Genomic DNA, 27,069 nt, shown 5'->3' with positions numbered 1-27,069 from the left:
GCTTCGTGCTTGCGCAGAAGCACCGCTCTAGTTGCGGACTTTTCGGGGTGCGAATGGCACCCCAGAACAGATTGAGTCCAAAACTAGAGGTACCACTGTACATGTAAACAAACCATATATCATAAAGACACCGCAGGCTCCGCTATGCCTCATTGTCCAAAAGAAAACACAGACTTGCTGTCAAGTGTGCCTGGAACTCCCTGGAATCTTGGGGGTGGAGCTTGGGGGTGGCATGTAGCAGTGTATTTCCAGGCACAATTCAAAGGGCTGGTTATGAAGCCGTCTGGCTTAGGCCCAGGCTATCTGAAAGACCACATTATCACATATGAACCTGCCTGGGCTGAGAGATCTTCAGAAGAGGCCCTTTTCTCTGCCCTTTCACCATCACAGGTGCAGATATGGGAGAGGGCCTTCTCAGTGGCTGCTCCCAGGCTTTGGAATGCCCTTCCTCGAGAGGCCAGACTGGCTCCCTCATTGCTGGCAAGTGAATTTTTTTTATTTCAGCAGGCTTTAGGGAACTGACCTAAAAATAACTTTTAATAGCTGTTTATGTACAGTGGTACCTTGGTTCCCGAACAGCTTGGCTCCCGAACACCACAAACCCAAAAGTGTTCCGGTTTGCGAATGTTTTTTGGAAGCTGAACATCTGACGCGGCTTCCACTTCAGTGCAGGAAGCTACTGCAGCCAATCGGAAGCTGCGCCTTGGTTTTCGAACAGTTTCAGGAGTCAGACTCCTGGAACAGATTAAGTTCGAGAACCAAGGTTCCACTGTCCTAGATTCGTTTACTAGAATTGATAATTTTTATATCATTTTAGTTCTATTATAATTACTTTTTCGCTATTCTTTTTTATTTTTTTAGTTTTCTGTGTATTATAATAGCTAATAACCCAACTTGGAATTTGCCCTCTTGTTTTCTGCAAGCATTCCATCTGTGGCTACATGATAGAATCTAGATAATTTTCTAACCAGAGAATGAACAGCTACTAGGAGCCTAGTACCATTTGTATTTGCCGGGGGGGGGGGATGGTACCATAGGGGCACATAAATTGGACTAAAGATACGGTACTGGAGGTGGGCTGCACTTTTAAATCCATCATTCCATGCTGTTTTGTAAGCCTGAATTCAGTAGTGGATAACATGGTTGGGCATCTCCACTTTCCTTACTTCTGGTTGGTTGCCACTGCTTAATGGGAGATAGAAAGGGAGGGGCTAGGCAATGGTAGCCTAGTGCAAATATGCCAGCAGAACCAATTTGCACTGAACTGACCCCTCCACTTCCTATTAATATAAGCAGCAGCACCATGACTAACCCGATTCAAGGTGAGCAGGATTGTATGTTCCTCCCCACCCCATTGCTGTTTGCTTCTCTGCAGAAAATATGGAGGAAGGTACAATTTAGGCCAATAAAGTAGCCTAGAGCTTGCCGATCAGAAGGTCGGCAGTTCAAATCCCCATGACGGGTGAGATCTCGTTGCTCGGTCCGCACGTCAAAGTGCAATTAGATAAAATAGGTACTGCTCCGGTGGGAAGGTAAACGGTGTTTCTGTGTGCTGCTCTGGTTTTGCCAGAAGTGGCTTAGTCATGCTGGCCACATGACCCGGAAGCTGTCTGCGGACAAACGCTGGCTCCCTTGGCCAGTAAAGTGAGATGAGCGCCACAACCCCAGAGTCGTCTGCGACTGAACTTAACAGTCAGGGGTCCCTTTACAATTCAGGCCAATAAAATAGCCTGGGGTTAAATGTCCCTTCTCTACTGCAGCTGCAACCCAAAATGGATGCCCATGTAAGATGCTTTTAATAAAAAGTGGTTGTGGTAGGGAGAAATGTCAGGAGCCCTTATAATGGACATGTTGAACTGCATCTCATTTGGCCCCGGCAGAGGGAAGAGATGCATGGGATTGCTGTGATCAACTGTGTTCAGAGCTTAGGAATTATTAAATACATGGTGGCTGGCGGTTTTGCAAGAAACAAAAAGAAGCAGTCCCTTTTACTTTTGGCTTTATGTTTATTATTTTACAAAGATTAGGAGTTATCTAATTTAAGTATAAAAATATGCCCCCCTCCCCTGTTCAAATAGTGTGTGCTCTTAATAGTTTTGAATGCAGAATGTAGCAAAGAACCTAAGACAGGCAGAGAGCAATTTCTAACCAGTGAAGACCCACAAGCAATTGAGACGTTAATACGAAGATAAGAAACTAGCAGTGCAATGATATAAACATGAAGCAGCTTTACATTATCAAAAACAATACAGCTTTTTAAATACAGAAATAGCACCTTTTACAAAAGGAACTGAGATATGTAAACGTGGTATCTTATATTATTCAAGTATTAAGTTATACACACACTCTCCCCCCTGCAAACGGGTTAGTGCCATAGTACCAGAGTTAAGGTTTTTCACAAGCCCTGAAATCCTGCACAAGTCAGTGCATGAGCACTTGCATCAGTGCAAATGAATGCTTGCCTCTGCTGAAGCAGTTTTGCCACAGGTTCTGTGAAACAGGAGTCATAAGACAAAACACCACATTCTGTGTCGCCAGACCTGCAGGCTCCTGCTTCCACCACCAAAAGCTGCAGTTTCACACTTGCTTCTGTTTACAACCAGTCTTTTAATAGTAAAAAGGTCGGCCCCAGAAGCAAACCTTGGCCTGTTCACACCACCGCTTTGGCTGCCACCAAATCTGATTCCCCTTTCACTAGCTATATGCAACAGGTCTCGCTTCATGCTGGTGCACAGAAAATTTGAATCTAGCCGATTCTCCAGTTCACGCAACCCGAGTATCTTTAACTTCCCTCTCCTCCTCACACCTTGCTTGCAAATACAGCTGACAGAGCTACTGGCAAGCCTAGCGCAGCCTACAGTCTTAAACTTCCAGCCTAGGGATGAAGTGGCAGCGGTTTGTAGATGTTCAGTTACAGATAGCTTTTTTGCCCTGGTAGTTCTGTGATGCTCGATGTTCAAACAATCACTTCACCACTTCCTATGCTGTCACCGACGCAGCTAAAATATGCTCAAGAAAGCAAGTACAGTCGTACCTCGAAAGTCGGACGGAATCCATTCTGGAAGTCCGTTCGACTTCCAAAACATTCGGAAACCAAGGCACAGCTTCTGCAACCCAGAAGTTGCAGAACCAATGTTGGACGTTTGGGTTCCAAAGAACGTTCACAAACAGGAACACTCACTTCCGGGTTTGCGGCGCTCGGGAGCCAAAACCTTAAAGTCACAAGGCGTTCGACTTCCGAGGTACTACTGTATTGGTTACTGAATGTATAGTTCTATTGATCATGAAAAAACAAGACATACTGTCTTTTAATGTTTTAGAATCAAGAGTTTTTCCATCAGCCTTAATTGCTGAGAACCACCCCTTTATTGCCACATGTAATGCATATGGAGGAGGGATTACTAATTAAGAGCAGGCACACCAGCTATCTTTCTGTTAAGAGAAACAGTATCCTTTGAGCAAAAGAGGTACAGACTTGAGTACACCAGTAAATCAGGCACCTGCCGCAATTATGCCTGGCAACAGTTGTTACTAAACAGAAGATTACACTTCATGTGGGAAAACTTGAATGTGGGTGAATAAAACAATGCATTGGGTAAAAATCACAAAAACGTGAAAATTCTGTAGTGTAAAAAGTTTTGTTTTAAGGTCCTCTTCCTTCATGTTCTTCAATCTCCTATTGTGATTGAACTAAAGAGATTTAAGAAACATTAAGTTGCACTACACTCCTTGTAAGGCTGTTATTGGTCTATTCTAACATAAAAATACAATATTCCCAAATTATTTTGCAGCTCTAAAATTAATTACTTAATTTTCATAACACATTCATTATTCAAAACTAAATGAACCAAAATATCTTGTCACACAAAACCATTGTTCTTTCTTAAACCTGGTGAAATGAAAGTTCAGAAAACTTTTCTGACCTCAAGAAACGTACATCATGGCTACAAAGTCATCCCTAGGTGAAAAAGAAGAAGAGCCAGCCACACTATTTACTTGATTTAAAAATGAAAAATATCATGATGAATTTTCTTTTAAAATCAGCAATGAGTGTCACGTTAGTCTATGAAACTGGTGAAATAAATGCAAAAGTATGCACTGCCCAGTTAATTTGTAAGAAATTAACCCATTTCCAGCAGCAGACTCTAAACTGACTTGTTTCCTTTCTATAGTGTAAGTAAATGAAGAGTGGCCCATAAATTAATGCAACCCTTTCACTGATCACTCCCTAATTTTTCTATTTCCATGCTGGGATACAGATCCTCTATTTCTTTCTGTCATCAATCCAATCTTTCCTCAGCAGCCACTCATGCCATAAACACCGTGCTCAAAGGATTATCTTGATGAAAACTAGACCTGTTATTGTGTAATTCATACAAGTCCACATTATAGGCAAATCTGCCCAACTAAGCTTCAGAGCCAGTGGCAGAATTACAGAACATGCTTTGCCATATATTGAACCTTGGCTCAATAAGAAAAACAGAGTGGTACCTCGGTTGTCGAATATAATCCGGAAGACTGTTCCAACTTCTGAAACGTTAGACAACCGAGGCACAAAGGGCGGTCAGTGGTCAGTCAATGGAGGAAAAAAAATGCAGCGGAAGCCATTCGACTTCCGAGGTGCATCAAAAACAGAAGCAATTACTTCTGGGTTTTCGGTGTTCGGCTTCTGAAACAGTCGGCTTCCGAGATGCTTGAAAACCGAGGTACCACTGTATATGGGATTGTCACTGCAATCCTTTACACTTACCTGGCAGTAAACCCCATTCTATTCAATGGGGCATATTTCCAAGTAGTTAAGTACAGAATTACACTACAGTGGTACCTTGGTTCTCAAACGGCTTGGGTCCTGAACAAATTGGCTCCCAAACGCCGCAAACCTGAAAGTAAGTGTTCCGGTTTGCGAATGTTTTTTGGAAGCTGAACGTCCGACGCAGCTTCGGCTTGACTGCAGGAAGCTCCTGCAGCCAATCGGAAGCCGCAGCTTGGTTTTCGAACGGTTTCGGGAGTCGAACGGACTCCCGGAATGGATTAAGTTCGAGAACCAAGATACCACTGTATATTTAAACTAGGGATGAATTTCTACCACACACACTTCAGAGATTCCTTATTCTTGAAGCAACCTATTACACCCTCTATAGTATTGGGGACAGATATTTGTATCAACTGATAATTAGCTGGTACGTTTTGTGCAGAAAACAAGGACACAGAGAAACTACAAAGTTCACTAATACAAACCCCGCTGAAATATTTTAAACTTCACAGTTGTTTTGGTCTTAAAGTATTTCACATGAATACATTCACTCCTACTGTAAGTTATCAGACGTCTCCGCTTTTAACAAATGCAGGGGAAACTGTACATCAATAACATTCAAGTACTCCACAAAAGTCTGTTTTTCTGAAGTTGCAATACTTCAGTGTTGTAGCAAAGAAGCACCGGCTCCTACACTTTTTTTTTTTACTTAGAGGTCCCCCTTGGCCTATCCTGCATACTTAAGCAGGATAGCGTGTTTGTAAAAGAGCATTTCCCCTATATAAGTGCTAGCCAGCTTCCCCCAGTTTTGGACTTCGGAACAGACCCTGGTAAACCTGTTCACATAACTGATCACTAATGCGATTTTATAAACTTCCCAAAGAGAACCTGATGCTCCCTTGTATCAGCATGCACATAATTCAGATTTTAACGGGTATTAATATTTCCACAGCTGGGGTGATTCACGAGGAAGAACGTCAACAGCGTAGTTGGCAAATGAACAGTGGCCAAGCGTGCCTGTTTTTAAAACCTCTTCTCTCCTTTTTATGTAATAACTGATTATTTCTGTAAAAAAAGTTTAAGGCTCTGCATCCTAAGCTGCCCACACCTCTGCTGTGAGCGGGATTAGTCAGAGCTGTTGCTGGAGATCTCTAATCTTCTTTGAACAGAGCTTGCCGTTCTGCTCTGGTTGCCTTCGCTTTTCCGCCATGCCACAGGGTCTTCAAGGCTGCCAGGGGTCTTGAAAAACACTTCTTGGGGTGTGGAATGCATGTTCTTAGGAGTCAGCGGGGCTGCAGAAGACTATTTGTAGGGAGAGACAAAAGCAATTCAGTAGCCGTTCTCTTTCAAATCCAATTCATCTAGCTCAGAGGTGGGGGGAACCTGTGGCCCTTTAGATACTGCGAGGTTACAACTCTCATAATCTCTGACCCTTGGCTATTCCGGCTGAGGCTGTAAAGAGTTCAGCATCATTTTGAGGTTCCCTGCCTCTGCAATCACTAAAATGAGTTGCAGATTGAGGTTGAATGGAGCGAGCAATTTCTAGATGGTAGCCATGGTCCTATAACCGGTCTCTTCCCCCATTAGAACTGTTGATTTGTTTTGGTGGAAAAACCATGGGTGCAAGGAAGTTTGTCCCTCAGCCTATTTGAATTTGACCACCACACAGAACAGAAACCATTCAAATCTTGTATGTATGAATGAATGAATGAATGTATGCCACTATGAACAGTTCAGGACAACGCCTGTATTAGCAGCACTTACCCAAATATCTAATTATCCCAGCCTTTAAGAGGCTCCAGTCAAAAAAACAAAGCTGGACTCCACTCACAAGAGTTCCAGAGAATGATAGTGTTTAACATTAAAACAAGAGTGCTTAACTTTTAAGCATGCACTCAGTTGTATAGGATTGCATTAATTTGCCCTAGTTGCGTGGTTCCTGATTGGGTGGCACCCCATAAAAAGGAATTCCTTTACTGAAATCAACAAGAGAGTTACTGTGGTCTAGGGGTTAGTGTCAGATTAAGACTTAGGAGACCAGTGCTCAAATCCCCACTCAGCCATGAAACTCAATGAGTGGCCTCAGGCCAGTCACAGCCTAAACCACCTTGCAGAGTTGTGGGGATGAAAGAAAGAAGGGGAAAACCTTGAGCAACTTGGAGTAAAAGACGGGATAGAAATACAATAAATACATAAAACCTGTATAGGTCGTAAGTCCATATATGTGCTGGAGCTTATTATAAAGATGAGTGACTTTTCCCTATGTGAGTGAGGGGAGGAGAATCCTAAATCCTAGCTTCATTTATAAATAAGCACCTGGCTGATTTCATAAATAGGAACTGCTGTTTACAAAATAATAAAATAAAACGTTTAGCAATTTTATGATCTTTAACTTCCACAAAAGCGCCAGTTTTGAAATGCAAGGTGATTTGGTTTAAACAGATGCATTTTACGCACTCCCAATCTGAGCTTCATTCACACCCAGTCTTTGCATTCTCACCTGCTGGAATTTCAGGAGGGTGACTGGGTGCCCCATGCAAACCGGCGAGTCTGCTTTAACGGAGCCGCAGGCAGACCCAAGGACAGGGCTCAGGTGTACAGCTGGCTGAATCTGCTGGTGCGGCTCCAGGGTTGGTAGCTGTGCTGAATTTGGAGTGACGACTGCTGCTGGGGTCCCAATGAAAACAGGTGTTGTAGGTGCCAGGCCAGGCATTCTGAAATTCATGCACGTGACATTTGGGAAGGAGCCGGCAGGAGCGGAGGTAAGTTGGCTTGTGACTGCCGGGGAATAGATGAGAGGGAACGGTGCCAAGGCTGTAGATGGAACCATCATACAGGGAACGTTAAGCGAAGGCAAACGGCTTGAAGACAGGTTGACGGGACCAGGAGCTTGGTTGGCAGGAAACAGGAAATTAAACCCATTCAGTCCTAAACAGAGGGAAGAACAGAGGCAGACATTTGCAGTTAGATGAGACAGTAACTGGCGGGATTCACCTAGTTGGCCACACCAGTGTAAACCCTGTTCGACTTCTGCTTGCACAATGGGGTTCTCCTCCCCCAAACTGACTCGTGTGTGTGTGTTGAGAACCTCCAGACCAAAATACTGGGGAAATGAGACATTGAATTCCACCCACTGTATATCCTTTTCTCTTGAGAAAGGGCCACGGTTGGTTCATGGGCTACAGGTTCTCCAGCTCTGCTGTAGATTACGTTGACAAACTACTGGCCATAGCAGCTGGGGGGGGGGGACGAGAGTTGGGGGGCACAGCACCTGGGGTACCACCTTGCTTGCTACTCTTTCTACAGGGTATGAGTGTTAGGCTTGAAAAATAAAAAAATCTGGACAGCTTCTGCTAAGCTTTACGAAGTAGAGATGATCTAGTAGACAGATAGCGTGACTTCTCCATGCCATCCCAGACTTGGGGCAAGCTATGCTACAACAAAGGGGATAGGTAGCAGTGAAAGGATTTAGATTTGGAAATTCGACCTCCCTACCTAGTAATTGGTTGGCATTTTGCATGCACCTAGTTTAAAGTATGTTCTGGCCAGATGCTACATCAGTACCTAGTTCCCAAGAGAAGCCTTACCAGCTGCAGGCTGCACATAGAGATACTGTGGCAAGAAGGACTGCTTGCCGTTTTCTTGAGAGGCCTGTTCCTTTTCCTTTGCATTTTCTTTTGAACGCTTATTCCTAAATGGCTTTTCTTGCTCCCAAGTTTCCAAAGATTTAGCAGCTTCTATAGCAGCAGGCACCCCTGCTTCGAATTGAAGTTGGTCAATGGGACTGCAGTTACGATCTGAGGCAGATTCGGCATCTGTTGGCTTAGCGTTCTTCTAAGAAAAACAAAAGCACAATTCATTTCATTAAAGAAATGCAAAACAAAACAGGTGCAGTTCTATTATGGGACTAGGACCCTAGTACAAATTATGTCTAGGTTAAAAATGGTTAACCAAGGGATAAATTTATCATAAAACAGCTTTTTTAAATAGGGTCCTCCCCTGCCCACCAAAACCAAAACGAAGTTTTGATTTCCAATGCAGAACTGGCAGGAGTTAATTCATGCAACTGGCAAAAAATAACAAAGTAGTAAGAACCAATGATTTGTTCCTGAATGAGAAACAGCAAGGACTGCCACAATCTGGAACAGGAAGCTGGGTGGCAATGACTTAGTGATAGCATTTTGCCCTTGCTCAGTCTGACTGATAACTTGGGAGCGATTTTACATCCAAATCCACTCATTAAGGAATCCTTCTGCTACAATGTCTGATTTGATTCACTGGAATGACTCATCCAGGCTTATTTGCATGGCATGTGGCACATTGCGGAGGCGCTGGTGGACCGGTGCTTCTGAGCAAATGGTGGGGGACAAATGGCATTTTGACGTCTTCAAACTCTAGGAGACGTTTCGTTTATTTGCTTTCCTCTTCCAATACTGGAGGGATTGCACACAGAATCACGGAGTTGGAAGGGACCCTAAGGAAGAGATTCCTGCAATGCAGGAATACGCAGCTGTCCCGTATAGGGACTGAACCTGCAACCTCCGTGTTCTCAGTACCACGCTCTTCACAAACTGCGCTAGCCAAAAAAACGTTCGTTGCCATTTATCACATGTCTTTATGATGACTTCTGCAGCACAGAGGGAAAGCAAATACCTCACGCTTTACAGCAAACACGTCAGGGGCAATGAATGCTGCCTAGTTCTCTGCAGTATACTAATTCGTCTAGGTAAGGGTCATTTCAAGTATAAACTTCCATTTCTCCTGCTGCAATCAAAACCTGGATATTGGTCCAATGTATTTCTCTTACCTTAGATACCACCAGTGAAATGGGACCATCGCTCTGCTCCAGACTCTGCCTTTTTGCCGTTGGTTCCTCTTCAGTGGGAGGAACACGCCATTGGGAACTCCGCTTCTGACCTTTAACTGGAGACTCGGCCCCTTCTGATGGGCAGGGTGAAGCCTGGCCCTTGAAGTCCCAATTTCCCTTTTCTGGAGGACTTCCCCTCGAGAGACTCTCATGAAGACTGCCGCACAGCATGTACAGAGAGGGAGATGGCAAGTAAACAAAAGGTTGGTTGGAGAGCACAGTGGTTTTGCCAGCCTCTGACTTGGAAGCCGATAATGGCAGACCTTGGTCATTTATCCCATTTGGTAGAGATGGCTGTGACGTGTCTGAGCTTGCATTTGAGGGAGGGAAGGTGTTAAGACAATAGTCTGAGTCTCCAGAAAGAACAGAGAAAGGGGAAATGATGCCCAGGTTTCCTGCCGCTTCGAGACCTTTGCTATAAAGACAAAGGGAGAGATAAGTTAGTCTAGAACCACAGCACACACTATTCTTGCTCTACTAAGAAAAACCTGATTTATTCTACTGGCTTAGGAAAGAACTAAATCACCAAAAGGTTTGCATGCATGTGTCTATTTATTCCAGTTTAGGATGGGAAAGTCCAATGAACAAGATTAGGCCTGAGGAAGGCTTGTTGCAATTTTCTGATGTGCACTGAAGGCCTTCACACCAGAAGGGCGAGATATGTGTTTCAATGAAAAACAAATTAAAATAAACAATCGGCTCTGTTACAAAATGGCAGTGCCAAATAAAAAACACACACCCTCCTACCGTCATTGCCACCCTTTTTAATGGCTTCACCTAGATTTAGACACTAACTAGAACATTATGTGATAAGTCACCAAGTTATTACATGAGCAATTTTCTGTGCAAAAGGTAAAAGGGGTTTAAAATTTATGCTAGACTTGTAAAAGAATAGGAGAACTGACACTCTATAAAGAGCTGTGTGGCCAAGGTGCTAGCTGATCAGTGTTATTCATGACAACACTCACAATGATGAGTACTCATTTCAGGAATTTTTATTTGCCTTATGAAATGAGCACTGGAGGCCAAACAAGATTCTCAGCAAGCTGTCTCTGCCGTGTTTAAGTTTAAGATGGTGCCATACACATTTTACTCAACTTTAAATTCACATAAAGGACCACATCCTTGGATTTAATCCATCGCAATATTAGAACACCTGTGTTATCAGGATAAAATGGCCACTGGGTAACACAAGCTTTATTTAAATCCAGCTTCCTCTTTAGATTTGTTATTCAGTCTCTCCATGGTAGCACAGATAATTTTCGGAGGTGCCATTCATTATATTTTAGTGCAACCAAAGCTTCAAATTAGAGAGCTTCAAAATGTCTACCTTTGCTAAAACGTTAGATAGTTATTTACTTCACTTAGTGGGATGCATATTTTCACAACTATCAAGGAAACATCACACCCTGAGTTCACTTTATTCTGTGTGCTGCACCTTGTGCAAAGCCAAAATTTGTTCAAGTCTAATGAGCAATCCAACGGGAGCAGCTGCTGTACCCCATGAAACTCTTCGTGAAACACGCAAAGGCACAAACTGTTACTGAACCATGGCCTGTTCTCATAACATATGGATGTTGCACAACAGCTAAACTTGGAAGACTGAAGCTCATTTTAATGCAGACCAAAGCTTTTGCAGAGTATCAAGCTTTAAAATCCACAACATACCTTGCGTCATCTTCCATCTTCTGGCAGCAAACAGATGCTAGATTTATCATTTTGGAGCAGCAGTCATCTGAAGAATGAAGGAAAAGCAGAACGCTGAATTAATTACCAACGGGTGACGGTTATGTTTGTACCGTATGAGAAACAGCCATGCAAACACCCAATCATGTCTTCTCTTGAGAAACAACTAGAATGCACAGAGAGACTTAGGAAGACAGGCAGCACCGTTGATGAGTACTGTTTCAGGGACCATGTATATAGGATCTGGTAATTATGCATTTTCTAGGCTCTGTCTCAGATGGGGCTGCAATGGAAGTATTGAGAGCATTCTTCGCTACGCTCCCAGTTCTTCCTTTGAAGTCACAACCTGAAGTTTCAATCACCTGACATCAGATCTCAGATGACTGTCACCCTCAAAGTGATTTGCAGTAGGCTGGGCACTACAGGTCCCTTCTCTAGCCTATATGAAAATACAGGTGTCCACAAATTTTGGCTGGCCATCGTCGACAGCTAAAATGTCTGGTGGCCAGGATGCTTCCCCACTCGCCGCTGAGCTTGGGAATGCAGTATGACTGCGAGAACAATCATCTTCCCACTCACCCCATAGCTCTTTAGCATGTTCATGTTGAGCTCCTCTTCCAAAGCTAAGCATGATACAAAATCAAAGAATCATAGAATTGTGGAGTTGGAAGGGTCCAGGAGGGTTATCTCATCCAACCCCCTGCAATGCAGGAATCTTTTGCCCAATGTGGGACTCAGCCCCATGACCCTGAGGTTAAGAGTCTCATTCTCTACCAACTGAGCTATCCCAGGTCTAGCCCAGCCCTTCTCTTGAGCCCAGAGTTCCCGCAATTGTGCTGCACTTCAGAGATCCTTGAAGAGGCCCTGAAGAACACCACAATATAGATACACATTTCTTTTGAGCTGGGAGGGGGGCCCTGTGTAGGATTGTTCTTGAAGCTGTACCCTCCAAGTGTCTCTGAGGTTCAGTGGAATTGCAGAAACTATTTCCTCCTTCCTCTCCCAGGAATTTATGGACCCCCCAGTGAAAATGGTGGCCTGGAATTCAGATTGATGTTTTAAAAGTATTCTATAGCTCAGCTCTGATACCTCCAACTTACACTCAAGCACAGTTTGTTTGCAGTTGGGAGAGAGGCAACTCCATTGTTCCATAGGCCAAGGTAACACAGTACTTTCTGAGCTGGGCGCCGTGCACCAGGCAGAGATGGGCCAATTGCCATTCTAGTAAAACCTTCAAATCACTTTATAAAGCCTGACAGTGCTGAAGTGTGAAAGTACTATAAACAGGATTGTTCCAGCCAGCTCCATCTTAGCAGCAACCATAAAATAATATGTTCTCTTTCCATTTAAAGGGCTTTAATCTGCCTGTGCCAAATTCTAACAAAAGGAGCGCGCTCCAAGTTTAAGCTTGTGGAAAGGGAGCTGCTTTACCTGAAAAGAGATGCACAGACGCACGGCTGTTAGCTGGAAGCTTGTTAGCAGAGCTGGTGGGTTGGAGGAGCACAAGCCCTCCCCAGGTTACCTTGTTTTCCCCTGCGTGGGCTGCTGGGTTCTGAGCTGGCCTTCCTCTTGGCCACTTCGGAAGGCTGAGCCGTGCCAAAAGAAGCATGTCGCGAGAGCCGCTCTTTCCTACTGGAACAGGCTTGGTGGGGGACACGTGCCGCCCCTTTCGCTTTCGTCAAAGCAGCACAGGTCGGAATCTCCATCTTTATGCCACCTAAAGAGATGCATTCTTCGTTAAAATCAGCTCGCCAAAGGATGACCCGCAAGCCACGCTCAACATGAAGAAGCCCTGGAGCATCACTTGGGCAATAAACCAGTTCCATTGACAAAGCAAGACACTTCGCAGGTGAAGTGGAACAGCTATAAACAGAAGATGCCTCCTGAGGCCCCTTGAATGTTAAGGGTTGGGCTTTCTATTCTTCACATTACTCGAGTCTCCTTTACAAAAATACGAGAAACCATTTGAGCCAACCTGGGGCGGGTTGGTGCTGTTAAGGCTGTAAGAAATGCATAAGTGATAATGACATAATATAAAGAATATTACCATTGTCTCCAGTGAACTCCACCGGCCCAATCCATTTGAAGGCTGGCTTACGACCTCTTTCTTCTGTTACATGCACTTTCTCGATAAGCCCAAGGCTTGTCAGGACATTGGCAATATCGTACAATCGCCGTACCTTTGCTAAAAGAAAACAAGTTTAATTATTGAACAAATGCATTATGTTACATTAAGATGTAACTAACCAGGCTGAAGAACTGCTACCAGAGAACCCAGAAGTAAAATCATGAAGAGTTTGGATTTGATATCCCGCTTTATTACTACCCCAAGGAGTCTCAAAGCGGCTAACAATCTCCTTTCCCTTCCTCCCCCACAACAAACACTCTGTGAGGTGAGTGGGGCTGAGAGACTTCAGAGAAGTGTGACTGGCCCAAGGTCACCCAGCAGCTGCATGTGGAGGAGCGGAGACGCAAACCTGGTTCACCAGATTACGAGTCCACCGCTCTTAACCACTACATCACACTGGCTCCCCATGAGGACTGGGTACAAAAAATATAATATATTTTAGGTCTTTGGGGTGGGTGGATGTGGTCTAAACTCTTACTCTTGACCGGTGGATGAATGTCCTAGCAAAATTACTATGCATAAAGATTTATATCTGGAACATGAATACGCCATATTCAATAAGAAAAAAATCATAAAACTAATTGTTTTATATTATAGTCCCTGAGTTCAAACCCTGGTCCTACATAAATCAATGAATTGATTTTAATCCAGCAGGATTGCAGCCTCTTTAAAATACATTCATAACCCAATCTAGGATAATAAATTTCGTTTCAGAGCTTTGTGTGCTATTTTCATTTTAGGCAGGACCACAGGGGATCATTTTATCATTTACCGTTTAGTTTTAAAAATCTGTTTTCAGTGCACAGTGGCCAAGTAATGATTTAATATTCATGCACACACATTGCATCCTGCACAGGCTGAGGTCTGAACTAGGATCCTGTATCACCTGCATGACATGATGCAGGGCCATAGTGTTCCATATGAATCCCACCCCCCTAAAAAAATCTTAAAAACCAAGTATGTTCCCTTGTGATGTCAGTATGACTGTTATTCTCTGCAGTGACTAAATGATAATTCATCCCAGAAACAATCTTACTTTTAAACTTGCTGTGATCTGCTGTATCCTGGCTTTCTTCTATCAATATTTTTGCTGCTATGTCGAGAGTAACTATCTTGGTCTTGGAGACGAGGAACAGCATGACAAATTTTTGGCTCATAATCCTCAACGACTTGTCCTTTCTGCTGTTTGCAGACGCTGTATTACAAACACAACCCAAGTCTCAGCATGCTACATCTATCACAGCCAAGAAAGCGTTTTGAAGGCTTCTCAAGCAGAAAAAAAGGAAAACATTTCCTTGTTGGGAAGCAGGTTTTTTTTAATGAGCAGAAAATAATTGCCTATAGCAGATGGGCAGTTGCACTTTAACTCTCTTAAGGAAAGAAGGAAGGTCATAGCAAAGTATTTTGAAGGAGTGTGTGGAAAGCAGGACATTCTGTGGATTTTATTCTGTGTATAATATAGGAGCAAAGAAGAGTGAAATCAGAAGTTAGAAGCACCAGGAGAAAAAGGATATGTAGGTTGATTTATTTCATCTATTTATAAAAGCATTTACATAGCACCATTTATAAATGGCCTTGGCCTCGTATACCTGAAGGAGCGTCTCCACCCCCATCGTTCTGTGAGAAGCGAAGTTACAGGGAACCAGGCAGAGGGCCTTCTCGGTAGTGGCACCCTCCCTGTGGAACGCCCTCCCACGAGATGTCAAGGAAATAAACAACTACCTGACTTTTAGAAGACATCTGAAGGCATCCCAGTTTAGGGAAGTTTTTAATGTTTGATGTTTTATTGTGTTTTTAATATTCTGTTGGGAGCTGCCCAGAGTGGCTGAGGAGACCCAGCCAGCTGGGCGGGGTATGAATATATTATTATGATGATGATGATTATGATGATGATTATGATGATGATTATTATTAACTGCAATATCAGGGCAGCGTTTGGGGCAACAAGAGATGGCAATGACGCAAGAGCTGACCCTGATATAGTTGCACCATTTGGACGAAAAGAAGTCTTGTCCCCCCAAAAGATACAATCATGTTTCAATGCAGTAATTTACTTCAAAAATAAAAAGAGAACACCTATCACATGTTGATGATGGCAAGGACCTCTCTCTTATTTTGCCAGTAGCCTTTGCTAACTTACCAGACGGACAATCTGTCTCCGAGAAGTCAAGCAACTGCCGGTCTTGGAAATCTAGAAAGGTCTCTTTTTTGTGTTCTCCAAATTTACAGTCAAGGTCTAGCTCTTTATGCTGGAAAGAAGCCATAAGTTCTTCATATTTCTGCAGCTCTCCTATTTCCTGGAGGTTTTTGAGCGTTTGACTCAAGCTGTGACGACCGTGCCAACAGTACTGATTCTTAGCTACTCGGCTAACGAGATCAAGAGACTCCAAGACATTCACTATGTCATAAATTCGTCTACGCTCAACCCCTAGAAGTGGAACGAAAAGAAAGACAAAGAGAATAAAAGCAAAACATTGCAAAATACACCAAACAAAACAAAACTCCCTTTCCTGGGCACATTACAAGACAAGTCATGGTGGTACAGTATTCTACTTCCAAAACAAGGAACACAATTATGGTCTTGTGTTCTACTGTTTAGCAACCAGACAAGATACAGACACAACATCTGTCAAAAGAGCAAAACTTTTCAGCGGCTCGTTAGAGATGTGCTGTAAAGTTACATAACAGGAGAAAACTGGTCTCTTCAGGGCTACTTTCCATATTATACAAGTCATAGAGACTTTCACATAATTCTAGCTGAAGCATTTGCATCACAGCGATGTCTCATGGTTTGCCTGGCCTGGGGTATGTGTGTGTGTTGGGTAACACCAGAGGGTTAATATGGTGTCTCTGGCTTAAAAACAGTTCCCAAGCATATTGTCTCCCCTCAGCCTCAACAACTTGTTTTTGAAGGAGGCACCCCGGATACCGCTTCTGAGCAGGCCTGCATAGGAATGTGTGTTCAAAGTAACCTGTCCAGGTCCTTTGGCTCAGAGGTATCCTATAGGAGGGCTTTTACGGCTTATTCACAATATGGATTGTAGCCTACATAGCTACTTCTGTTAAAATGATTTATCTTCGTTTGGGTGCCTCAAGGTGGAAGCATTCAGCTTGAGAAGTGCTACATGAATAGTCAATCCCTACATCATCCTTTCATGTCTAGACACTCTCGTTATCATTTGAAAACGCCAATCCCGGAATGAAAAGCTTTATGTGAGAAGCAGCTCATGATTGTCTATACCTAGACATTTAATTTAATTTAAAATATCAATTAGGCAGTTATTAGTTTGTCACGCAGAAAAAGAGAGAACAGGTTGCTGACTGCCATCCCAGTGTTAAACTAAGCGGCCTTTGCCACTGCTTAAGGGACAAACAAAAGTACCAGAGTTCCTAATAACACCGCCTTCTGAGGAATTAGTGTGGCGGTGATAGGAAGTCTTCACGTAGTTAGAATCTCTGTCTCTCCCCCACCCCCAATAAAAGAGTAAATAATGTATAGTTACTTAGTCAAAAACAGCATGTGGCTTTGTGGCGCTTGTTACAGCATTAAAATCTACGCAATGATCCTTAAATTTGCATGGCAACATCCATAAATTATCCCCATTAACAGAAGAAATGCTACTAAACTGTAAACTGCAGTCAAGTCCTCAGAGAGAAAGAAAGTTATTCCGGCGGTAGCCAATGTGGTACCCTCCAGGTGTTATGGGCATACACGAGGCACCCCCAACCTTCGGCCCTCCAGATGTTTTGGACTACAATTCCCACCATCCCTGACCACTGGTCCTCTTAGCTAGGGATCATGGGAGTTGTAGGCCAAAACATCTGGAGGGCCGTAGGTTGGGGATGCCTGGCATACATCATCCCCAAACAACACAGCCTATGGTCAGGGATGATTGGACTTGTAGTCCATAAGATCTGCTGGGCACTACATTGGCTGCTCTTTAGGGTTATTCGGAGTGGACGGCAGTGCAGCGGTATGCTGATGGGGCAAGAGAAGGCAGCCTACTTTGTGTTAAAACACAGTTGCCACGCACCTCCTTCAAGTATTTATTACTACTATTCTAGGATGGACAGGCAGAAGATTTGAAACTGTTGGGCTCTGGGTGTAGTTGAGTTGTTGCTGTGATGTAGAGCTCCCTTGAATTACAATGTCGACGTCCGCTTCAACAAGGCTTGGAATTCACCTGGGAAAGGGGATGGTACTGCGAACTTGTGGTAGAGTCATCCACCCATTATTCATGCTCCAGGTGAAGATTTACAGCTGGGACCAAGCAGTGTCCCTGCATCATCACTCACAGGCTAAGCCACAGATGACACTATTAATTGGAGTTTAGGGAACTATGAAAATGGTGCTCAAGTGGAAGCGGAGAGGTGCCCCCCCCTTTCAGCAGCAGATCTGGGGCGGCGAGCCTATAGTGAAAATGACTTAGTGCCCTGCTCAATATTTCTTGACGCTGTCACATCTCCTTACATCTTCCATTAAACTTCCTTTAGCAAAAGGCTACACAAATCTGCCCTAACAACACCATGTCAAAAATCTATTTTAAGAAAATATGCTATGCAAACAGAAAGATGAAAAATAACTTTATACATATTTATGTGAAACTTCCTTCTGTGCCAGATCAGACTATTGAGCTCAATACTGCTTTACTCTTACTGGAACATTTAAAAAGCTGCTTTGCCTTATACATGATATCCCAGTGTTGCCTCTTGTGAGTACCAGTGGCTATCCAAGCTCTCCGACAGAGGTCTTCCCTATTATCTGCAACCTGCTCCTTTTAACTCGAAATTACAGGAGTTGAACTGAGCAACTTCTGCCCCCAAAGCAGTTTTCTATTTCAGTCCTGAAACAATTTGCTTAGAAGCAAGACCTAGCAGTTACAATTCTTGGAAGAAATGTGCTCTTCCAAATACTTGTGTGCAGGCCATTTATTAATTAATGTAATTTATAGGCCACAGAATTTTCAGGGCAGCTCACAACAAGAAATGCATAGAATGCTACAGCCCAAATCTAGTTAAATAAAACATATTTGGGTCCATCTGATTTTGCACCTCAGGTTTACATCCAATAAGAAACATGGTGCTGTATATATTAAATATCCTGTTTCAGATAATTGATAAGTAGCATCAGGGGGGAATATTTTCAGTTTCAGTCATTGAGTTTTTATGCCAACCCCCCCCCCCGGTACCTTCTTCCATGGAAACACCACTGAAATGCATGGGAAATTTCATGAGAGGATAGTTAATTTAAATGGGGTTTGTAAGGAGAACTGCTTGCCTTAAAGGGGCTACTATCTAGTTCAACCGGAGCATTCATTCCTGCAGTCAGTATTGCTTCCTTGCATACGTACCAAGACTAGAAGCCACTTCGTCCAAAGAAATTGTTGTTTTTTCTGCTGATAAAGGATAACTGGGGTAGCGGGCTAAGAACTTTTGGCACAGCAGCCCTAAGCTTTTCTGCTTTCTGCTGGGTCTCTGCTTTTCATATTCATCCACTGTTCCATCATCTACGGTGCCACACTAGAAACAAATAAAATGGGTTGTAGTTGCCTGGTTTTTTAAATAACACTTTGTTATATAGCACGGCACCAGCAATACATGTTGTATTTTTAATACGTAAGACCTGGACTTTCAGCAGGAAAACAAAATACATGCATAAGGTATTAAGCAAGTCTAGAAAGTGGAGTTGTAGATCAAGGATAGCCAAGTAACCTCCAGACGTTGCTTGACTACAACTCCCATCTCCCCTAACCATTGGGCCAAGACAGCAGCATGGCGGACAGGTCTTGGACACTGGTAGCTCCTCTGACAAGCAGGACAGTACTGGGAATGTCGTGGTTTGAATGGCAAGGATAAAACTGGTCCGGTGTTGAACGTAATGAGCAACACTGCACATTAGTTTTGATCGGGAGCCTTTCTACCTATCTCTAGAGGGGTAGAGCATTTAAACTTCATGAAGCACCCCATACCAATTAAAAACAATTGGCCTAGGGGCATAGGAAGCTGCCTTTTACTAAGCCAAGTAGCTGGTCCATCTAGCTTTTGCCTACACTGACTGGCAGCAGCTCTCCAGGGTTTCAGAAGGGACATTCCCATCCCTACCTGTAGATGCTTCTGCATGCCAAACAAATACTCTGCCACTGAGCTGTAGCCCTTCTGCTGCCTGCAGGCTTACAGCCCCAAAGGCATAACACAAGGAAAACTGGATGCAGAAGAAAGAGGGCAATTTTGAGAGAAAGATCTTTAGCAACCCCAAAGGCCAGGTTTCGTACCACAAAAGAAAACTTCTGAAGCCTCTTACACTATAGTGAGTTTAATTGGCCTCTGCACCTAAGAGAAATCTTAAAAGATGCTGGAATGGCTCCAGTAAATAACTTTGAGGGCTACTGCAGTGCAACAAGTGGTCCTTAAAAGGAATATTTGTTAAAACAGCCTCAAATGCTGAAAGAAACTGCAGCTTTCATTCCCCCACCCCCTGAAGTTGTATTTTAAGCAATAATGTATGAAAGCGGTTCTCACTAGATTGGCTCTGGGAGTGACCATTCTCAGGAAGATTTTGGCTGCCTTAGGTAGCACTATGTTTTATGGACCTTGCATGGTGGGGGCAGATTTTGGAATCTATGCCTTTGTATTTTAAAGAATTTGCAGAAAGCGTTTCTAAACAGGAACTGCTGATTTTATCCAAGGGGAGCAAGATTAATACGGCCAGTGAGTACAAGTAATCATGCTTCGAACTGGGAACAGCCAGCATTATTTGGAGAAGTTCACCAGAGGCACAATACAGCAGCTGGATCGGAGTGTACTTTAAACCACGAATGGGTAGCGTAAGGCTCACTGGACCTCCTTTGCTTTTTATTAGAACCCAGCAGCAGCCAGCAGGGTGGGGCCACATTGCTACCCTGACTTCCCAATGCTGCATGTCACAGGGGCTGACCGAAGGAGCTCAGGGTGGCGTGTGTGCAGCAGCAAGTGTATTGGCTCTGCTACCACCCTGAGCTCCCTGCGCCTCGCCCCTCTCATTCTCCGTAAGCAGCAGAAACACACGGCATGGGCAGGTTGGGGCAGCAGCCAGTGCCCACCCACACTGCTCCTCTGCCTCCTGCTGCTGGAACCTGAGGATGTACCGAGCAGTCCGGTATAAGATACACAGTGAGCCAAGGAATCCCTTTTCAGTACAAAAACCGAGCTCAAAGTCTAACTCATGCTAATGAGCTTTCTTCATTTCGGCAGCCTAATTTCAGAGGGGAAAATTGTACGGGCTGTGATTATGATTGTTTTATTATTATGCTGTATGTTGTTATTCTTTGTATTATATTATTATTATGCTCCATAAAGTATGTTTTTAATGTTGCACACCACCCTGGGAGCTTTTGATGAAGGGCGGTATATAAATAAAATAAATTAAAAAATAACAATGTTACTGCTTTTGTAAAACAATTGGGAGCCAGAAATCACTGCTCTGCTGCAAACTATCTAGAGATCTTCCAGTGGATCCCAATCTACCACCTACGCCCCTCCCTCACCCCGCTTTGAACCAGGGAGGGGTCAACTCGTTGACATGAGGATTTCTGAAAAACAGGAGAAGAGTAGAATTTTTTCACATTTTATGTATACATAATTACATCTTTTTAATTCATGATTCCAGTGACACAACAGCTGGTAGTCATTTATTGTGCAATATATTTGTAACGGCAGTGATATTTTGGGGAGGGGGGGAAGGTTTAGAAAATTAAGTCTCTTGCTCGTGTCACTTGGAAAGCACAAAGAGTCTGCCTGCTCCCCCATGCATTCTTGTTTCTAAGGTAGGTTCACATTCTCTAAATCTTCTATGCTGGTGGCCCCGTGAAGCAGCTGTGCAGAGGAAGTAATATGTGACAGGACAGCTCAAAATGGCAGGCGAAGAGACAACAAAGGAAGTGGCACTTTGGTTATGTGAGCAGAAATAGGAGAACGGCTGCCAAAAGTCAAATCAGAACAATTTGGGAGAGCTGTCCACAAATCAGATAAATGAAGAAGGCTACAAATGAAATATTATTTAGTTTAAACAGATAAAAAATGACTAATTCAAAACAAATGTGCCGTGGAAAGTCTCTCTTACCTGCAAGGAATCGGGAAAAGCGTCATTAAATTCATTGTTCTCAATTGGCCTGAAGAGCTCCTTCTTCTTTTCTCTGTCCCGCATGTCAGGGCTAGCAGCACTAATAAGCATCTTTAGGTTAGCTGTGGGGGTCCATGGATCTGCCAGGGGCCTATCTGTCAGCTTAACAGGTGTAATTGGACTTCTCTCAGGGGTACAGGTTTTTTGCTTTGACAAATCAATGGGTTCATTTTTCATGGGAGTCTTTGGGGTCATTCTGGGTCGATCAAATATATTTTCCTATTAGAAAGAAAAGATAGCTTTGGAGATAACTGGAAGGCAGAGAAGCAGTCAATCAATGCTGTGGTCCTATTGTACCAAGAAACGCTGGCCTGCTCAATTACAAATGGCTCCCATAGAGATCTATGGGGCAAGATACACAGGCTAAAATTTAGGATGGAGTTGAGAGAGAACCTCATCCCAGACCCTTGTGTCCCAAAGGAAGGAGACAAGTTTATATCCAGTGCATTGCTTTACCTTAGCCATATAGGCAGGAAATAAAGCGATGCACTTTAGAAGAACTCTACTACTGTACAGTCTTACCTCAGTTCTCGAATGCCCTGGAGCTTGTATGTTTCGCCTCCCGAACAATCGAAAACTGGATGCGAGTGTTCCAGTTTTTTTAACGTTATTTTGGAAGCCGAACATCCAATGGGGCTTCCATGGCTTCTGATTGGCTGCATGAGCTTCCTGCTGCCAATCAGAAGCCACATTTGGGAAGTAGAATGTTTCGGAAGTCGAACGGAGTTCTGGAACGGATTCTGTTTGACTTCCGAGGTACAACTGTATTTTACTTCCTGGGTGCCCATTCAACTGCTTCAGTCTTGGGAACTGGCACCATTACAGCTGCCACATAATTATTCCACAATCGAAAGAAAATGATTATTTTTATACCTGCATATTGGAACTCTCTGCGTATTGACAGCAGACAAGAACCTCTGCTGGCTCTTTTCAGGACCTGCTCAAAACAGGTTTTCTTTAGGCAGGTCTATCCAAACATGTAGAAGTTGGTATGTTTCAATCTCTTTTGTACTGTTCATTTTTCTATCATTTTAAAATGTTTTTAATTGTAAATTTTAATATTTCATGTAAGCCACTTAGAGACTTTATTACACCCAAGCAGTATGTAAATTTTGTTAAATAAAAATAAATGAAATAAATATCTGTGACCCCCCCCTCACATCCCAGCCCCCACCAACGGACACTACCCTGAGGTGCTAGGATGTTTTAAGAGCAAGTTATCACACAGCCACACAGGCCCTCCTTCTAAACACACTTCACCCAATACAATGACAGGCATTTTGTTCAAACATATTGGGCCTGAGCTAAATACCTGTCAGTCAAGTAGCAAAGACCAAAATACAGTTTTATGGTCAGGGAACAATGCTCAAGGTTAGCATTGTTCCTAAGATTAGGGCTTTAATTTTTGCCATAGGATTAAACGCCCTTCATGTAAATTGGTGAAAAGTGGACTGAAACCAGACAGTGGATTGGAACAACTGGGGGGGGGGGGGACTTTTTGTCCCAGACTCTGATGACCACAATATGTGGGGAGAGTCCAGTTGTGTCAAATTTAAGCCTATTTACCCTGTTTATTCCTGCCAACCTGGCAGTTTGAAAGCACATCAAAGCGCAAGTAGATAAATAGGTACCACTCCGGCAGAAAGGTAAACGGCCTTTACATGCGCTACTCTGGTTTGCCAGAAGCAGCTTAGTCATGCTGGCCATATGACCCAGAAGCTGTACGCCGGCTCCCTCGGCCAATAAAGCGAGATGAGCGCCGCAACCCCAGAGTCGGTCACGACTGGACCTAATGATCAGGGGTCCTTTTACCTTTACCCTGTTCATAGAACGCAGTGGAAGCCATTCACCAGCATAGGCCCTTGACATTTTCATAAACCTACCCAGGATCATAGCTGTCAACTTTTCCCTTTTCTTGCGAGGAATCCTATTCAGAATAAGGGAATTTCCCTTTAAAAAAGGGAAATGTTGACAGCTATGTCCAGGATACTATTTCTTGGTCACAGAAGAACATGACAGAACCTATGGAAATTACTTCTGTACATTCTGAAATCTTATATTGGTTACCAACACTGAAAATGCTGGGGGAAAAAACAGTTTTTAAATTGTGCAATGCTTTCACTCTTTTCTGGAAGGGATAACAAAAATACAAAAAAATCTCAATTAAGATCAAATTAACTGGGTTAAAAACAGTTGCTAAGTTGATGAATGCACTTGGGAGAAAATTTCACATTGAAACTATACATTTCTATCCCTGGGAGTTGCCAAGGTATGATTGTACAAATCTCTGATGAAAACTGTCCATTGAACAAGTATCTCATCCCTGTTCTGTGTGATACATCACACTGACTCATGTATTATTTAACCAGTGATTAAGTTTATTTGGCAGCTCGACTTAAATGCCAGGGACGCAGGCCTGGTTCACACACTGCGGTAAACGTTTCGTGCAAGTGGGCTCCTGGAAAGCCCACAAGTCACTTTGCCTGCAAAGTTTGACTTTTAGCATCCTGCACAAATGCAGGTTCATGTTTCAGCTCCCTCTTCACTAACCATGTGCTGTATGGTGTCATTCAAACCCAGGCTTGTAGTTAGGGTCTCTTCCCACTAAACACAAGTTGTAGTGAGGAAAAGCATAACCATGGACCCAGGTATCAATGACATGCTAAGCTAACCTTGGCTGAGCTTAGGAGTAAAAATAGACTGGGGCTGCAAGGTCCCAATAAACCAGAGTTTGGCTTACTGTGACATGCAAATGAAGCCACAGAATTCCCTCTCAGCTGTGGCCCAAACTTTAGCCTGCTTATTCCATCCTATAGAACTCAATGGGAGCCACGCTTTGTGAGGGCCAAATTGAGTTTTCTTTTGTACTGCGTTTCTCCTGCAAGACACCTTAGTTTTCTGCTACTTCAGATTTAATACATCTTACCAATATGGTCATGTCAATGCACACTGCTGTACCAGTATCATGTTTCTTACTTAAACCTCCTGCTTTTGGAAACTTTACAAGGCTGAAAAACAATTGTTCTGCTCTCACTAGGACATCTATCTAGCTTTTCTGGTGGGAATATAACCACAGCAGTCAACAGTCATATAGACTTGCATTGCCTGTTTGGTTAGCTAGTGTTAGAGATCTACTGTAGATAACCAACAATGTCAAAAGAGCCAAAAGTGATTGCGGAACTTGAACTGATTAATACCTACAATGGCAGCAAACTGAGACAAGCATTTTTAAAAAAACTATTGAATCAGAGAGCAACAGATTATTTGTATACTTAATTGAGCTTTCTTCTGGCTTCTTCACTTTTACACACACATTGCTTGTAAATTTCCAGGCCTATTGTTCCACTAGTAGCTAGTCATTGCTTTTGCAGATTAAAAAGTGCTATTTTGAGGTGAAGGTTGTGCTTCCCCCCTTAGATAAAATCTATAATGTGAGGTTCCAGGCAGCATAGAATGTAGCATCTCAGGAGAAACCAATCCATTACATTGACTTGTATGCCTCATTGATACATGAGATCTCTTGATGTATTCTGTTTTTGCTTTAATGCAACTGCCAAGTGTGTGTGTCCCAGTTTGAACGGACAGCCCTTTCCTGGAAGGAAAGCTCATCTCTGAAGCTGCGGCGGAGCATATAACTCCACTCCTCTCATTTGGTTAACAGCAGCTTCAGAATGGTTGGAAGATAAAGGGTTAAGTACCCCTCCCCCAATGCCACTGCTCCATTCAAATCCAGACCACTGCATTAAAGTAAAAACACTTGACACTGGAGACATTTTTCTTGCTGTGCTTTCTGTTTAATTAGGAGCACCTCTTCAGGTTTACTGTTTCATATCTGAAACCAGGTATCGATCCATTTTGCTCAGTGAGAGCACTAGTAGGATACAGTACTGCATCAGCTTCAACCCTTTCACAGGTATAAGAGTCTGCCACAAACATCCAATCAGGAATGACAGGATTGTCCATAATCCCATGCCCATATGGCAAATGTCTTGCACATAATCTCATTAATAGAAAAAATGACTCCTCATTTCCTTTAAAGGGCAGGGTGGAGAAACTGGCTTTCTGCGAAATTAGAACCAAGGGGAAGATCTTTTGCAAGTTTCTGAGAGAAGTGCCCAACTGAAAGAGTGATTAAATATGTATATTGTTACAATTTTATTTTTAAACTTAATGGAGCTAACTATAATCATACTTAAAATGGTTTTGTTTTTTTGGGTTGGACATTACAGGTAGGTTTTACTACTCTGGAATATTGTAAGTTTCACCATGATTTTAATAAATGAGAACACAGTTTAGAACAAAGCCTGACGGCCGTGAGCAGTTTTGAAAATACAGAACTGGGTGTTTAGGCACCTGCTTACCTTTTGAGCACTTTCCCCATCTTCATCTATAAAATCCCTTTTTCCATGTCTCGAGCTGATCAGGTCTTTTAGCGTTAAGCAGTTAACCTCCATCTGTAAAATTGAAAGTTCACAAGAGGGTCAGCACCTTACATCATCTCCCACCTAAAAAAAAAAAAATCAGCTTTCGGGTCCTCTTCAAACCCCAAAATAATTTGGGCAAAGCTTATGAAGTTCACAGTGTTTTCTAAACACTAAATTAAAAAAAACAACAACCCAAAATAATAGAAAGGTCAGATTGGGGGCCAAGGCTGCGGTGAAGAAACGTATTACAGTATTAAAATATCTTCAGATTCAGTAGACTAGGTAGAAATTGGCCTGGGAGAGGAGGTGGGTGTCCCCGAAAAGTGGGGATCTTCTGAGGGCGAATCTGTCATTTGGGAGCTCAGGGTGTTCGCCCCGGGATCAGTTACTTTTGGCGCAAAGAACCTGGAAGTGAAATCCCAGCTTTGAAACTGAAGCGGGACAGAAACTGCCCACCTCGCAGCCCAAGGCGGTTGAGCGAGACTCGCGCCCTGAGAGCGGGAGAGACCCCGGCCCCCCTCCCAAAAAGGTGGTCTCCCGCCCCCCGCCAGGAAGCCTCTGGCTCGGCCGCCCCCTCGGTGCAGCCGCAGGGAAGAAGACGGCGGCACAAGCGCGGGAGACCCACCTCCCATTTTTCCCGCCCCGCAAGAAAAGTTCAAGAAACTTACATTTTTTCTCGAGTTTCCTTCCTGTCCTCTCAAAGGGAGCCCTTCGCGTCAGCGCCTCCGGGCCCGCTCAAGCCGCAGCCGGGTTTGAGGCTCATGGGGGTGCCTCCGAAGGGGAAGAAAAAGAGCCCCCCGCCCCAATTCGGCGTTGACCTCCCGCGCCCTTCCTCCCTCGCTTGCGCCTGCGACGTGCCTGCACTGGCCGCTTCCCCGCAGCCCCGAGATTCCACTAGGCGCTAAAGCTTCTATTCTGGCGCCCTGCAACATATTTTTACAATCCGGCCAATCAGGCTCTCTCCGACGGGGCGTCCCCCTGGCGTTCCCGCCAATCAGATCGAAGCCCTGGCTCGGCGAGTTTGGCGCGGCATTCGGCGCGCTCTTGTCCCAA

General features: G+C 43.6%; 1 protein-coding gene across 3 annotated transcripts; it reads right to left on the bottom strand.

Annotated features, from left to right (window-relative positions):
- Positions 1-1,988: 1,988 nt before the first annotated feature.
- E2F7 (E2F transcription factor 7) lies at positions 1,989-26,780 on the bottom strand. Of its 3 annotated transcripts, none has more exons than XM_081022443.1 (13): positions 26,681-26,780; positions 25,954-26,046; positions 21,533-21,811; positions 18,786-18,954; positions 15,575-15,862; positions 14,471-14,629; positions 13,354-13,491; positions 12,829-13,023; positions 11,289-11,355; positions 9,561-10,035; positions 8,341-8,587; positions 7,254-7,681; positions 1,989-6,055 (listed from the first exon to the last, which is right to left on the bottom strand). In XM_081022443.1, exons 2-13 carry the CDS (start codon positions 26,044-26,046, stop codon positions 5,879-5,881), a joined length of 2,715 nt encoding a protein of 904 aa, XP_080878569.1. In that variant the 5' UTR covers positions 26,681-26,780; the 3' UTR covers positions 1,989-5,878. The 3 variants fall into 3 exon arrangements, with proteins under 3 accessions (XP_080878569.1, XP_080878571.1, XP_080878570.1); XM_081022445.1 differs by having other exon boundaries at positions 8,341-8,584; XM_081022444.1 differs by lacking the exon at positions 26,681-26,780 and adding an exon at positions 26,266-26,284.
- Positions 26,781-27,069: the final 289 nt, after the last annotated feature.

This window comes from Podarcis pityusensis (assembly GCF_964106645.2).
Source record: "Podarcis pityusensis genome assembly, chromosome: 10".
NCBI classification, from domain to species: Eukaryota; Metazoa; Chordata; class Lepidosauria; order Squamata; family Lacertidae; genus Podarcis; species Podarcis pityusensis.
The sequence above is the reverse complement of the archived record's forward strand: the minus strand, read 5'-3'. Positions and strand labels throughout refer to the sequence as shown.